Below are 14,278 nucleotides of genomic sequence, written 5' to 3' on the forward strand. Positions count from 1 at the left end.
CTGTCAAGTCTCCCGTTTTGGCCGGGAAACTACCGTATTTTACCCCTCTTTAACGCCATCCTCCCGTATTAGTATTTTCCCGTAAATCTCCCGTATTATAATATAACTTTTAAAAAATTCCTCTGCCTCTCCAAACTGAACTGTCAGTAGCCTCGCGAGAACTGCCACCTGCAGTAGTCTGCAGGCCATTTACAACATTAACCAGGTCATAAATGTGGAGGTTAAAATGGCAATGCTGTGTGCCAAAAACAACGTTACTTTCACCTTCTGTGACGACTTCAAGAAGGATACAAAGTCTGCAACAAATCTGTATAATAAGTCATTAGTGAATGCCAGAGAGCCACATAAGTGAACATGAGAAATTAAAAGAAAATGTGTAATGAAAAAAAGTAAATAACAAGTGGTTATTTTAGATTTCTTGTACACCTGTCTTAAAATGTAAGGGATACTGGGGCTTGGTTGGGGTGCTGGGATGGCTTGCGGTGGGTGCCAGAAAATTTCCCTTATTTTCAAATCCAAAACTTGACAGGTATGGCCAGCAAGCGACAGACAGTGTTGAGCGGGATTGCCGACTGCTGAAGTGTGTAGGGCATCTTCATGTCACCAAGCTTAATGCCAAGTATTGGATGGAATGGTGTAAAACCTGCCACTACTGGACTCTGGAGCAGTCGAAACGTGTCATGTGCAGTGATGAATCACGCTTCTCTGTCTAGAGGTCTGATAGATGAGTCTGGGTTTGGCGGTTGCCAGGAGGACATTACCTGCCTCACTGCATTATGCCAACTGTAAAGTTTGGTGGAGGAGGGGTAATGGTATGAGGTTGTTTTTCAGGCATTGGGCTAGGCCCCTTAGGTCCAGTGAAGGTAACTCTTAATGCTTCAACACACCAAGACATTTTGTACAGTTCTATGCTTCCAATGTTGTGGGAACAGTTCAGGGAAGGTCCTTTTCTGGTCCAGCATGACTGTGCCCCAGTGCACAAAGCAAGGTCCACCTTTGGGATGAACTAGAACGAAGATTACGAGCCAGGCCTTCATGTCTAACATCAGTGCCTAACCTCACAAATGCTCTTCTGGATGAATGAACACAAATTCCCACAGACACACTCCAACATCTTGTGAAAAGTCTTCACAGAAGAGTGGCAGCTGTTATAGCTACACAGGGGGGACCAACTCCATATTCCTGTAGGTGTAATGCCCAGGTGTCCCAATACTTTTGTCTATATAGAGTATTTATAGACATAATCACCATTCATTGAGGTGTCATTGTAGAATTATTTGTTCTATTTCCTCAGGGCCTGGAATCCCCAAGGTGACTGTTCACAGCACAAAAGAACCTCACAGTGAGTTACTTCAAAAGCTACAGAGCACCGATGGACAACGAAAATAGTACAATATTGAAGTTAATACAGTGTAGTTTCTTCAGTGACCACTAGAGAGCAGTACTTTTATCCTAGCAATTGACTCATTCTGAAAACTTAAAGGTTCTATGATGAGATTAATTTGATCAGAGAAAGAAGGTTCAGAGGCACAGATTCAGTATGAAAATTACTAGGATGTTTTAGTCTGGTATTGAAGCTTTATTCAATTCTCTCATGCAATATCTACACTAGAGGGCTCCTGTAATCTCTGATTAGATTAAATGAGACAGCAGAATGAATCTGTCATCTCTGTGGATACAGTCTATTTTTCATAAGACGCGCATTTATAAAAATTGAATTTGCTCATACAGAATAGGTAAAAAGGGGAAGCAGATTAATATCACTAAAACGTGAAAGTATGCTTATGTATAATATTATTAGCTGCATGCATGGGAATTCCTTTCACATATCTGATTTTGCTCTGCTATGATAGATGCACATATACAGGCAAAAGTAAAGCTTAGGGTTAGACATTTACCTGGCGTCCCTGTGTAGTTTTTGGGGTTATGGGCCTGGCATTGATGTTGCTCAATAAAGTAACAGCAGGTGAATGAGAGTTTTCAAATTTTCAATGGGTTCATATGTGATTTCATCCCCAACATGTTTGTTTTGCAATACAAAGTAACACATAGATCAGCAGAGGATACCAAGTTCATTTATACTACTTTTGGAAGTGCTGTTTATCACAAAATATACTCCATTGCTCTAAATATGAGTGAACAAGGTTACAAATAATGTTCTAAGGAGCGTACTGGTGAAATTTCAGGTGTTAAACATAAATGAAAAGTTTTAACACTCAGTGAGTGTTAAACTGGATCGTGTACAGCAGTGGTCACCAACCTTTGCAAGCCGAAGATCCCTGACCTCGGCCTTAATGAAAGGCAAGATCTACCTATCGAAGAATAGATAGAAAAAGACAGCCCAGATTGTACTTCCAACTTGAGGCCTTTTATTTAGTATTTGAATTGTATTTGAATTTAATATACATTAAATGTTCTTTTCTTTTTTTACTTAACTCGGAAGCAACCATCATATAATCAGATCATATGAAGTGGCACTGAACTCAAGAAAAATGCCATTGTCAGCAGTAAAGTGCTTATTCACTGAAGTTTCTGACGGTACTGCCTACCTTATAAATGAACTGTTTTATCAACAAAATTATCAACAATCTCAAATTAAGCTAAGTGCAGTTATGTCCCATCATATGCAACATCACTTTTCTCAATGCCAACTTACACGAAACGATGCTTCAGTAGCAGCCTTATTTTGATCAGCAGATTTTGTAAAAAGTGATTGCTGGGCCTTCCACTCAGATCTCAGCTCGTCAACTTTCCGTGCACGAATCGCGCTCTTTTGCGGGTAGCGGTCTAAATTTCGGGTGGTTGGTATTGTGATGCCGCTCCAGATTCCCTTTTTTACATAATGCTTGTTTTTGGTGGCACAATATACATACACACTTCTCTTTTACCAAGGTAAACAGAAATTCCTGTTCCCATTCTGGATGAAAATTGTATGTTTTTGCCTTCTTTCGCCATTCTAGTTTGTAGTATGTTACCTCGCACGGGCTATCACCATGGAGATCCATATTGACGTTTGCGACAGTTAATTTACGGGTGCTCTTCTTTTATCTGATTGGTCACTTCATTGAAAATAAAGCAGTTGGATTAAGAGATACAGATGCTTGCAAAACTGAAAACGTTTTTATTTTCGGGAGCTACCGGGACAGTGATAAAGATCTACCAGTCGATCGCGATCGACGGGTTGGCGACCACTGGTGTACAGTGTTTGGAATGTGGCCTGCTAGCCTTATTTTTTCCCTAAGTCCTCATTTTTATCATGCTAGTTTTGCATAATCCTAATGATTTACTGTATTGAATCTGTAGCGTTTAGCAGAAATATCTGTACATGGAACTACAATGCATCAGTGATATTAAAATGAATGTGTTGTGTCTCAGGGTACATTGTGCTGGAGGACAACAAGCCCATGTCTCAGGCCATGGAGGGAAAGTGGCTCCCGGAGATGCAGTTTCGGACTCTGTCGGGCGAGAACTATGGTATGAGTTCTGAGCTTCACTCCAGTTCTGAGCTTCAGCAGGAAGCTGAACCACATTAGCATGGTTTAAGTTGGGCACCTGGTCAGATACTGAGAGAAGTGGATGCTTTTCCCCTCAGCCTCATCGTGCTTCTGTCAGTATAAAACAATGTTTTGCCCGAATGTAACTTCGCAGTGGGCTGTCTGCCTGCCGCACCAGTGTTGCTGTGTTGTATTTTTCTGTGAATTGCATATGGCAGAGCAGAAGAGCTTGCAGCTAGACGCTGTAACAGTTAAACTGAGAGAGTCTGCGTTCAGGGGGTGAATTTAGTGACCATTATATTGTATGCTTTGTGGAAGCTTTTATCCGAAGAGATTTACTTATCTTTTGTTTTATATCGTACCAGTAAAAAGTTTGGACACGCCAAGTTGCCTATAGAGTGTAATGGTTGGCAAGTTTGGACAAGCCAAGTTGACAATATCTCACATCACTACTGAATATTAATTTGACATTCCCCGTTTTTCTGTGTGTTGTATTTCATCAACAACAACTACAATGTTAATGAGATCACTATGTGATATTTAGCCTACTGTTGTTTTTCATAATTAGTAACCCAAAATAGGTTTACTTTATATATATGTACACACACACCTTTGTATTGGTAAGTGTGTCCAAACTTTTGACTGTCCATTAGCTTTTCGTATTACTGAACAGAAGGGTTTAGTTACCATAATTGGTACGACAGCAGGGATAGTCCTAGGACTTATCCATCCATGCATCTTCTAACCATTTATCATGGTCATGGTTGCGGGGGATTTGGCGCCTATCCCAGAGAACACAGGGCAAAAGGCCAGTCCATCTCAGGGTACACACACACACACACACACACACAAGCACAATCATTCCATTCAGAGGCATCGTGCCATTCAATATTGCAGCTTTCAATGGCAAGTTCAATGTGCCACCTGGTGACCAAAATAGCAAAATACAGGCAAGAAAGGCTTTTAGCTGCAAAGGGCCGCTGTGTATGCGGGTTTTCGCTGAAACTCCCTAATTAGATTACTAATTAGGGGACTGATTGGCCGAAGAGTCCTCACACCTGGGTTTGAACAGCTGACCTACAGGTTATCCCAAAAACCCGCATACACACCGGCCCTTTGCGGATAAGATTGGGCACCCCTGATTTAAGGGGAGCATATTCCTGGCTTTTGTCTTAGTATGTTGAGCATTTTAAAATCTTTTACAATCTCTCTCCCGTGATGTTCTGCAAGTTTTCCAACTGCAATACAGATGCATAACCCTATTCATTAAATTTTTTTATTCTCATTTCATTGTTTGTCAACACATTCCTGCTGAGGAACTTTTTTTTGCTAAGGAACAATTTAATCTTTTTTGCAATCTGGGGTTGTGCCTAGTTATCAGGTTCTTTCCATGTTTCCTCCATGTACTCCAGTTTCCCCCCTACAGTACACAAACATTCAGACTATTGCAAATAGTGTGTGATTGTATTTTTGAGTGCATATACGGTACCAGTCAAAAGTTTGGACACAACCTGCCCATAGAAAGGTTTATTTGTCCCGAGAACAACTCACAACTGCTTGATACAAACAAGCACGATACTCTTCTGCTCTCCGCGGGAGTAGTTCTGCTGCAGCTGCCCGCAGGAAGGCTGCACGCACCATGAAGGGAATGGGGGAAAGCCTTCGGTCGCCCCATCCCTGGATGAGTCGAAACTGTCGGAGAGCTAATAGGGTCAAGGCTGTTGGGGCTCGGGGCTGGTGTGGTGCTGAGGTGGCGCCTGCTGCATGGCAGCACTTGGCTCCCAGTTTGAGGTGCGTGGAACGTCTTGTCTCTCCGGCAGAATGACCATTTTCCTCTGCTGTTGGGGGAGCTTCGTAAACTCCGCGTTTCAGTGGCAGCACTCTAAGGTATGCAAACCGGGGAGCAGCCAGATCTCTGTAGGTGGGTATACCTACTTTTGGTCTGGTCTGTCTGGGCTGCCATACTCAGGGAGTAGCTGTTGCCGTAGCGGATCAGCTCCTTCCAATGGTGTCTGACGTCACTTCTGTTGTCTCAGTGTATGCTCCGACCATGGTGAGTGATGTCTCGTTCAGGGAGACATTTTACTCGCATTGCAGGCAATCTTTGCTTCCATCTGGGAGTCAGGCATCATCCTAACTGACCGGAAAACGGGACTTGTGGTCCTTATCTGGAAAGGGAAAGGTGATCGCCTGGATTGTGGCAACTACAGGGAGATAACACTGCTTTCAGTGCCGGGTAAGGTCCTTGCTAGGGTCACCCTTAACAGAATCCATGAACACTTGCTTGTCTGTCAGCGACCGGAGCAGCCTGGTTTTACGACTAAGAAGTCTACCATCGACCATATCCTTGCACTGAGGGATCTCAGTTGATCGAGTTGCCCTGTAGGACATCCTGAGACTTCGCAGGATCCCCCCGAAGTTGCTGGACATCATGGCCAGCCTGTACACTGGGGCTGTGAGTGCAGTGCAGAGAGGAGGGAGTACCTCTGCGTTCTTCCCAGTTGATTCTGTGGTTCGCCAGGGGTGTGTTCTTGCTCCTACTCTACTCAATGCTTGTATGGGCTGGGTGTTGGGCAGGGTCATGGGGTCCAGCAGCTGTGGGGCATCCGTTGGTGAAGAAAGATTTACTGATCTTGACTTTGCCGACGATGCTGTGATCTTAGCGGAGTCAATGGAGACTCTGATCGGGGCTTTTGAAAGACTGAGCGAGGAGTCGGAGTGTCAGATTGAGAATGTCCTGGATAAAAACCAAAATCCAGGCCTTTTGTGACTTCTTGGGCACAGCCATTAGTAGTGTGTGTGTCTGCAGGGAGAATGTTGACCTTGTCGAGAGATTAACTTACCTCGGTAATGACATTCCTGTCTCTGGTGACTCTTCCTATGAAGTCAGCAGATGGATTGGGAGAGCATGGGGGGTTCATGAGGTCGCTGGAATGGGGTGTGTGGCACTCCTGATATCTGGAGTCCAAGTCTTTATGGTGGCAACTCGAGGGTTGCAGGTTCGAGCCCTGGTTCCTCCTGACCCCATCAAAGTGTCCTTGAGCAAGACACTGAACCCCAAATTGCTCCCGGTGTGCAGGTTGGTGTCTTGCATGGCAGCCTCTGCCACCGGTGTGTGGATGGGTGAATGTGAGGCGTAAATTGTAAAGCGCCCGTAGGAGTAGAAAAGCGCTATATAAATGCAGTTCATTTACCATTTAGGAAGGTCCAAGTCTTTAGAGTCCTGCTGCTCCCTGTCTTGCGGTATGGATGCTATTCAGTGAGCTGAGATGAAGACTGGACTCCTTCGGTACTGTGTCTCTTTGGAGAATCCTTGGGTACCGCTGGTTTGACTGTGTCGAAGGAGCGGTTTCTAGAGGAGTCCCGAATCAGGCACATTACCTGCATTGAGAGGGAGCGTCAGTTACGGCTCTACGGCCATGTGGCGCGTTTTCCCTGAGGGTAATCTGGCTCACAGGATCCTCCAAGTGGCTGGACCAGGCCAAGGGGACGCCCATGTAACACCTGGCTGCAGCAGTTGAATGGCCATTTCCAGAGGGTGGTACTGGGCAGTGTATCTGCTTGGGGGATCCCTCGCTGGGATCCCGAGGAGTTTCGCTGTGTGGTGGGTGCGGCACCAGCGCATGCTCCCCAACCTGACAAAAAGAAAATTATGTGACATTTCTGGTAGGGGTGGTGCAGTGGTTAGCACTGGGATCAGGGTTCGAGTCTCTGGCCTGGCTCCGTGTGTGGAGTTTGCATGTTTTCCCAGTGTCGTTCTGGAGTTTCCTATAGATTCTCCGGTTTCCCTCCATAGTGACAAAAAAATGCTGAGGCTGATTGGAGTTACCAGATTGCCTGTAGGTGCGACTTTGTGAGTGAATGGTGTGTGACAGAAATGATAAGTTGAATATGAAGAGCATTAGGCCTGCTTTTACACTTTCATCTGGTCAGTGTGCTAGGCTATCAGCACCTAATGCTAATGGAAAAATGTTATGGTATTGTATTGTGATTAGATAATGACCCTGCCTGCTCTGACTCTGGGTTTCAGATCTCCACCTGAAGCTGTCTTTGCCTCAGACCCATGAGGAGAACGTGCACCCACTTCTCATCATAGTGTAAGGCCCCAGCCAATCACTGCTAAGCTTTCTGTCCCAACACACAAACAAGATCTGTGCTACTCAGAACTGTTCATCAAGTAAATGTAGGCAGCCTTGTGTTGAATGACATCTGCCTGGTATGTTGTTGCTCACACAACAATCAGAATCCTGAACAGTGTGCTAATCCTGCTAACACTGACACTTTACCTTGTCTAAATCTATGCTTCCCAAAGTGGTGGTCATGACCCCATAGGGGCCGTAAGACGATTTCCAGAATATGTGAATAAAATGTGAACACATTAAAAACATTATTATATTATATTGATATTTGCCGATTCAATGTGTATTGCGATTTTTTTAATATATTTTGCTGAAGAGCATTTCAGATCTATATTTAAAATAAAAGATAAGGGCTGTATTTCTGGTTTGTAACACACAAAGGAATAAATTAATAGATTTCTTGACATGGGTGAAACCTAATTTATAGGTGATCAACATGAAAAACTAATTGCTGCTGTCAGTAGGTTACGGCTAGTGCTAGAGAGCTCAAAGACCCTCCCATGTCTCTTAAATCAGTAGTTTGGGAACGTTTTGGTTTTTTAGTAAGGTAACCTAACACCGAACAGAAAGTAGCTGATAAGACCAAGACTGTCTGTTAAGTCATTTGACACGACGTCATCTGAGTGTGTATGATGGAAAACAAGGCAGAAACAGCCTCTGCAAGTTATTCTCCGTGCGGCATTTAAGACATTTTTGCCTGGAAATTCAGACCAAGCTGAAAAAATAACTACAGCTATAGGGATGTGTATCGCTGCAGGTATGAAACCATACTCAGTAGGAGACAATACGGGATTTCATTCATTATTATTATGCAGTCTAATTTTTGAATTTTATATTTATTTTATATATATTTTTTACAGCATATAAATATGCATTGCTTAGGTTTTGTTATTCAGACACGTCAGACACAGCCCTTTGTGGGGGTTGTGAGTCTCGGGCACTTATTTTGGAGGTCGAGTTGAAAAGCTTAAATAATAATAATATTACTAAAAATTAGTAGCAGATTGGCCTTCAAAGGTTTGTTTAGAAGTTCAGTTAGGTTTACATAAAGGTACTGCTGGGCTTTTTAAGCACACTCGTACAGTGCCCCAGGTATCCACTTTCTTCTTTGTGACAGTGATGGGACACCAGGAAGCTACACGGTGACTGAGGAGTTCTCCCTAGGCTGGCCTCAGGTTCTGTCCAGCACGCATGGGGTGGTGGTGGCATGGATTGACAACAGGAGCAGTGCTACGCGAGGTCAGAAGTCAACTACCCACGATGCCCGAAAACTAAGCTCACTGATGGTCAAAGACCAGCTTGGTGTAGTGGAGTAAGTTTTGTAGAAACTTTTTCTCTCGTCACCCTAATGCACAGTTTCTGTTCAGAGATGTTCTGTCAGAACTGATATGCCCTTTCTGGGAGACAGTCAAATGAACATAATGTGTGAGAATCTCTCTTTTTAAAACAAATGCATTTGACACAGGAATGGGGCATGGAATGACAGGTTTATGAAGGAAAAAGGTTCCCTTGGCAGAGTTTGTAGGTTGTTGGCGATGGGCAGTTGACAGGAGTAAAGCAATACTAGAGAAAGCAAGTGCACTGGGAAGCAACATAATCTCCAGTGGGAGTTAGTGTGGGTTTCAGAGATGGTTCAATGTTTGTAGCACGAAATATGAATGAGGGACAGGTAAATGAAGACTAACAAGCCAAAACACCAGAATCTCCTTCCTGAGAGAGCAGACTTCTTTGACTGAACCCAGCAAGGTTCTGATCCCCGTTCCTCCTCCCGGGAAAAGAAGTCAACATAGGTTCGGCACCCGATCTGGCTCGTGGACCACCAGGAAAAAAAAACAAAAAACAGCTGTAATGCAAATTATCAGTGCATGTTGGTGTTTGGTAGCATTCATCTGATGAAATCATAGAATCTGTGATGGGACAGGTCAGGGCACAAAAGGTGGAAATTAAATTAGCCAATCCGGAAATGGATGGGGGTTATGGGAAATGATGGGAACCACCATTCTGTCCGTTTGTGGGCAAAACCTCCATCCAGTGTTTAATAATATCTAAGACAGCACTGTAATCATTCAAGCAGCATTGAAAAGCTGCCTAACAGAAAATATAGAGTTGATTAACTTGTCCAAATCTTCTGTGCACACAAACTTATAAATGATGTGCTTCAGAGTTTTATTAAAACTTTTGACTAAGTCAACAGTTTGTGGGTAATAAACTCTACCTCAGATTGTTTTCAAATCAATACATCAATTTCCTTTAGTTTGCATGACCCAGCGTGAACGAAAAACAAAGTGGGTCAGTAAAAATCTTATCTGAGACACCACAAGTCTACGAATAAGTAATGCAAAGTGATGTCATTGTGCACTACAGTCTGAGGCTGGAGTACATCCCTGAATATACATCCCAGTTTTCTCCAGATGGACCTCCATCAATGGAAGTGGGTGCTTTAGCATTCAGAAGCCTAAATGTTCAGTAACTGGCATCACTGCATCTCATACATCATCTCCATATGTCAGTGCAAATGCCGGCCCAATAAAATCAGGTCAATAACCTGTGAAGGATTCTTTTTCTATCCCAGACTTAGCTTTTCCTATTATGGCATGGAAAACAATGCAAGCCAACCACAACCAAACTACTATGATCTATGCTTTTGACCCAGGTAACGAACAGAAACTGGGAAGACTGGATATGTATCTATTTCCCCATTTACACATCAAACCTCTGCTGATTCCTCTGCATCCCCTGCTCTGAATCCCACAAAGTCCTAACTATCAATACCAGTTTATCTGGCTGCTGTAAAGGAGGAGGTGACACTAGCATATTTACTCTGGCCAATAACGTCTATGTCCATAAGGTGGCATTCCATCTTAGCACCAAATAGCCTCTATATCCCACGCTGCCCCTTCTCACTTCGCTCAGTAACTTTTCACTGAGCCCCACAATTATTTGAATTTAAACTAAATGATCAGTTTCAAACAGTTTAACGGACTTTACAAGGACAACCTATTACAGTACAGTTTCTCGCATTCGGCAATGTCAAGACAGAGGCACTACTAGACAGGTGAATGTTATTCTTGAAAAACACTGAATTGTTACACATTTCTTACACATACTTTGATCCTTTTTATACACACATGCACACATTATTGATTATTGCACCGGTATTTTAAATCAGGTATTACAGTACATGAGAACTATCAGAAAGACAAGCAAAGTGCTGCTCCTTAAGCATGCGCAGGAACGCACATAAGTATTGCGTAACGCTTTTGTTATTTTTAGTTAATGTAAAATGTAAAGAAAATAGTGTTATTGCTTATTAAATTGTTATACTGGTATTTTTTTGATTGTGCTGTTACTTAGAATACATGGAATACTTAAATGTTGGGTACGAGAACTTATTGTACATAGAAACTTCAAACGAAGGCATAGCTAATTACTATTTATTGCTATTGTCATCGCAGTTTAGGAACAGCCCACTTGATTGTCATAACAGATATTTCTCCTCTCTTCTGTAGATGGCTGATGCAACTGCCTTTCATTGATAACAGACGGATGGCCCTTTATGGGAAGGTACTTTGAGACAGTAATATCTTAAAGGAATGTTGTATTCACCCTAGCTAATGTTGCAGATGTCTCATCTGACTCTGCCCACCACTGCAGGCTTTTGGCGGTTATATGGCCCTCAAGATGTTAGCTGCAACAGACCAGCTCTTCAAGTGTGCTGCTGTCATGGCCCCCGTTACAGACTTCAGATTCTACAGTAGGCCCATCAGTCAAGTGTTTTCTCAAAAGGGTTCTCACTGCATTTGTAGCTCAGCTGCACTTGAACATGCATGACCCATCTGATCAGGCGTTCTGTATGCAGGTGCTGCCTTCTCCGAGAGGTACTTTGGACTCCCTTCTAAGGATGAGAGTGCTTATGTGGTGAGAACCAGTGAACTTTGACTTTGGTCTCACAAGCTCTTAGTACTTAAGCCAGCCCAAACTCTACTGAAAGGTTCTTTTGTCTTTTAGCTAGTGCTCAATAGTTTTGTCTAACTGTTGTGATCATCAGCACCGATATAGTAATGCAATTTAAGTATTGTACTATTTTAATTCAATGAAACATACTTTGGTATAGGGGTGGCATGGTGGTGCAGTGGTTAGCACTGTTGCCTCACACCACTGGAACCTGGGTTTGAGTTTCTGCTGGGGTTCCATGTGTGTGGAGTTTGCATGTTCTCCCTGTTTCTAACATTACAGAAAATGGACAGAATATTATGGTACATTTCTTGTTTGACCTCATCCATGAGGTCAGGTGACTGTGACATACACAATATCATTAACACAAAGACAGATCAGCACGTTTGTAAATGCTGATGTGTAGCAACCCTGACAGATGGAGTTTGTTGTTCCTTTGTGTCGTCTTCTCTTCAGGCCGCATCCGTCTTGGAGGATGCTGAGAGACTTAAACATGAGAACTTCCTTATTCTCCATGGAACTTCAGATGGTGAGAGACCACTGCTCAAAGAAAATGCTTTGATGTCTTTATGTGACACCTCTTTCTTCATATCAGTCAAGTTGTTTTATACAAATACAGTAACAGTTGACAAATGTGTCCTAGAATTCAGAAGACAAAAAATCTTAATTCATGATTAATTCCTAAGGTTCCTGCATTTCAGTGTAAAAAAAACATTGAATTATATTAAAAAGATATGACATTTGGAACTATTCATCCACAAATAATATTATGACTAAAGCTACTAGCTTATATTCTTAAGTTCATTATTTCTTTTGTATGATTTCTGTTCTTTAACTAGAAAGTTAAGTCCTATATTAAATAAATATTTTAATAAGTGGATATTTCTCTGTAGACCACTGTTTCTCCACCCCCCAGACGATCCACATCTTTGTACCTTACAGCTCCCAGTAGGGAGAAAAAAAAACACGTAGATTAACTGAGGGTCTCTGAGGACCTGGTTATTGCTGCGTGGTTGTAATGAGATACCTAGAGTGGATCCCTCAGGTTCTCGACTGACCTGTCCTCCTCTGGCCTGTCAGCACGGGTGCACTTCCAGCACAGCGCAGAGCTGCTGAGCCGCCTGGTCAGGGTGGAGGCCAACTACACCCTTCAGCTGTACCCAGACGAGGGCCACAGCCTCAGGGCAGAGAGGAGCCAGCAGCACTTTCGCCGCACCCTGGGCCACTTCCTCCAAGTCTGTCTCATCCAGGCACCCCCCCGCCGAGAGTCAGCAGCAAACCAGGAGGATGATTACTGACCATCCCTGCTGCCTGGAAGTGGGGGCACGGCAAAGAGTGGACATTGAGACTCCCCCCACCAGTTCCTGGAAAGGGTGACACGAGCACTTCCTCCTGTTATATGTTCTCTGACATCTCCCTGTCTATGTTTGGGTGTGAGGTTGCTCTTGCAACAATAACCCAGGCCATAAAAATACCCTTCAGGTCTTTGCCATGTAGGATTTGGCCACGCATCTGGACATCTTCGCAAGGGACCTCTTCAAGACTGTCCCATCTTCCCACCTTCTTCATTTCCTTTGTCCTGCCAAGGTCTTTGAACTCAAAGCTTAACACCATTAAAAGATAGATCCCTGTGCACTACATGTACAGCTGGACTCATGGAGTATTTGTGTAATTTTTTAAAATCTAAGATAATTGTCAAGAAATACATCTCTGACCTTATCACATAAGGGACTTTTCAGAATGAACAGCAGTAATGTGGATCCCTGGCTTGCAGATGTATAGAAACAGGTGATTCTGAGTATTTGGGTGTCTTGCCTTTGAGGCAAAGTGTGTCAGACAACAGCAAGGTTTTGTTCCTGTTTGCAAATGTATATGTGACTGGGACTAACATTCCAATGAGTTCTTAATCCATCTTGCTACCAGAGATGGACTTATTTATCCATGATTTCAGTATGATAAGAGGTGGTGTGGTGAATGTTGGTAATGGCACACAACAATGAAATTAGTCCTCCTCACCCAAAGCACCAACCCAGCACAGAAGGTGACAATGAAATTTATAAACCTACGGCTTGTATTTTTATTAAAGTAGCAGCTAAATAATGAGGAAAATTTTTATAACTATTTTCCACTTAAGAAAACTATCGAGGGGTCTTGTTTCAAAATCCGACATGTGACCCAAATGTTGATAATTAACTTACAGTACATTTATTAATGTAACATGAGACTTGTGATATTTATGGAGGCTGAATTGAGGTAGATGTGCCAACACAATGCCAGTGATCTCAAAAATAACAATGCATTACCATACAGGGTTACTGTCCAAAATGAATGAGGAAAAGGTAGGACTGAGGAATGGTGCATGTATTTTTCAGCAACAGCTGGTGTCAAGGTCCCCATAAGGGATAAGGGGGGGTGATGTCTACCCAGGGGGGGCTTGGTGTGTGTTTCTGATCAAGCACTTCCAGCATTCTTAATACTTACATGTAATGTCCAGTTCATTAAGAGATAGTTAAATATGTCTGTGCATGTAATAAGAGTATACAGTGGGACCTCTGTATCTGCAGTTTCAGAACTGGAAAATTCCAGAAATAAACAGTTGATAAGTTTTAAACCGCGCATCAAGCAAGTACAGGCTGTGACAGGGTGAAGTCAGCCAATCCAGTCACGCCGAGTACGTAGCTCACCTCCCAT

The 14,278-nt window shown here is 43.0% G+C and overlaps 1 protein-coding gene across 1 annotated transcript in view; it reads left to right on the forward strand.

The window, feature by feature from the left end:
* LOC111840294 (inactive dipeptidyl peptidase 10) overlaps window positions 1-13,225 on the forward strand; it is a 42,666-nt gene extending 29,441 nt beyond the window's left edge. Inside the window, exons 17-25 of the mRNA XM_023804948.2 lie at window positions 1,295-1,342; window positions 3,376-3,474; window positions 7,525-7,591; window positions 8,751-8,945; window positions 11,143-11,197; window positions 11,288-11,387; window positions 11,493-11,551; window positions 12,044-12,116; window positions 12,668-13,225. Of these exons, the coding sequence (XP_023660716.1) occupies window positions 1,295-1,342; window positions 3,376-3,474; window positions 7,525-7,591; window positions 8,751-8,945; window positions 11,143-11,197; window positions 11,288-11,387; window positions 11,493-11,551; window positions 12,044-12,116; window positions 12,668-12,885 (914 nt within the window). The 3' untranslated portion in view covers window positions 12,886-13,225. The remainder of the gene's footprint in view (window positions 1-1,294; window positions 1,343-3,375; window positions 3,475-7,524; window positions 7,592-8,750; window positions 8,946-11,142; window positions 11,198-11,287; window positions 11,388-11,492; window positions 11,552-12,043; window positions 12,117-12,667) is intronic.
* Window positions 13,226-14,278: the final 1,053 nt, after the last annotated feature.

The sequence above is a fragment of the Paramormyrops kingsleyae genome, chromosome 6 (assembly GCF_048594095.1).
Source record: "Paramormyrops kingsleyae isolate MSU_618 chromosome 6, PKINGS_0.4, whole genome shotgun sequence".
Lineage (NCBI taxonomy): Eukaryota > Metazoa > Chordata > Actinopteri > Osteoglossiformes > Mormyridae > Paramormyrops > Paramormyrops kingsleyae.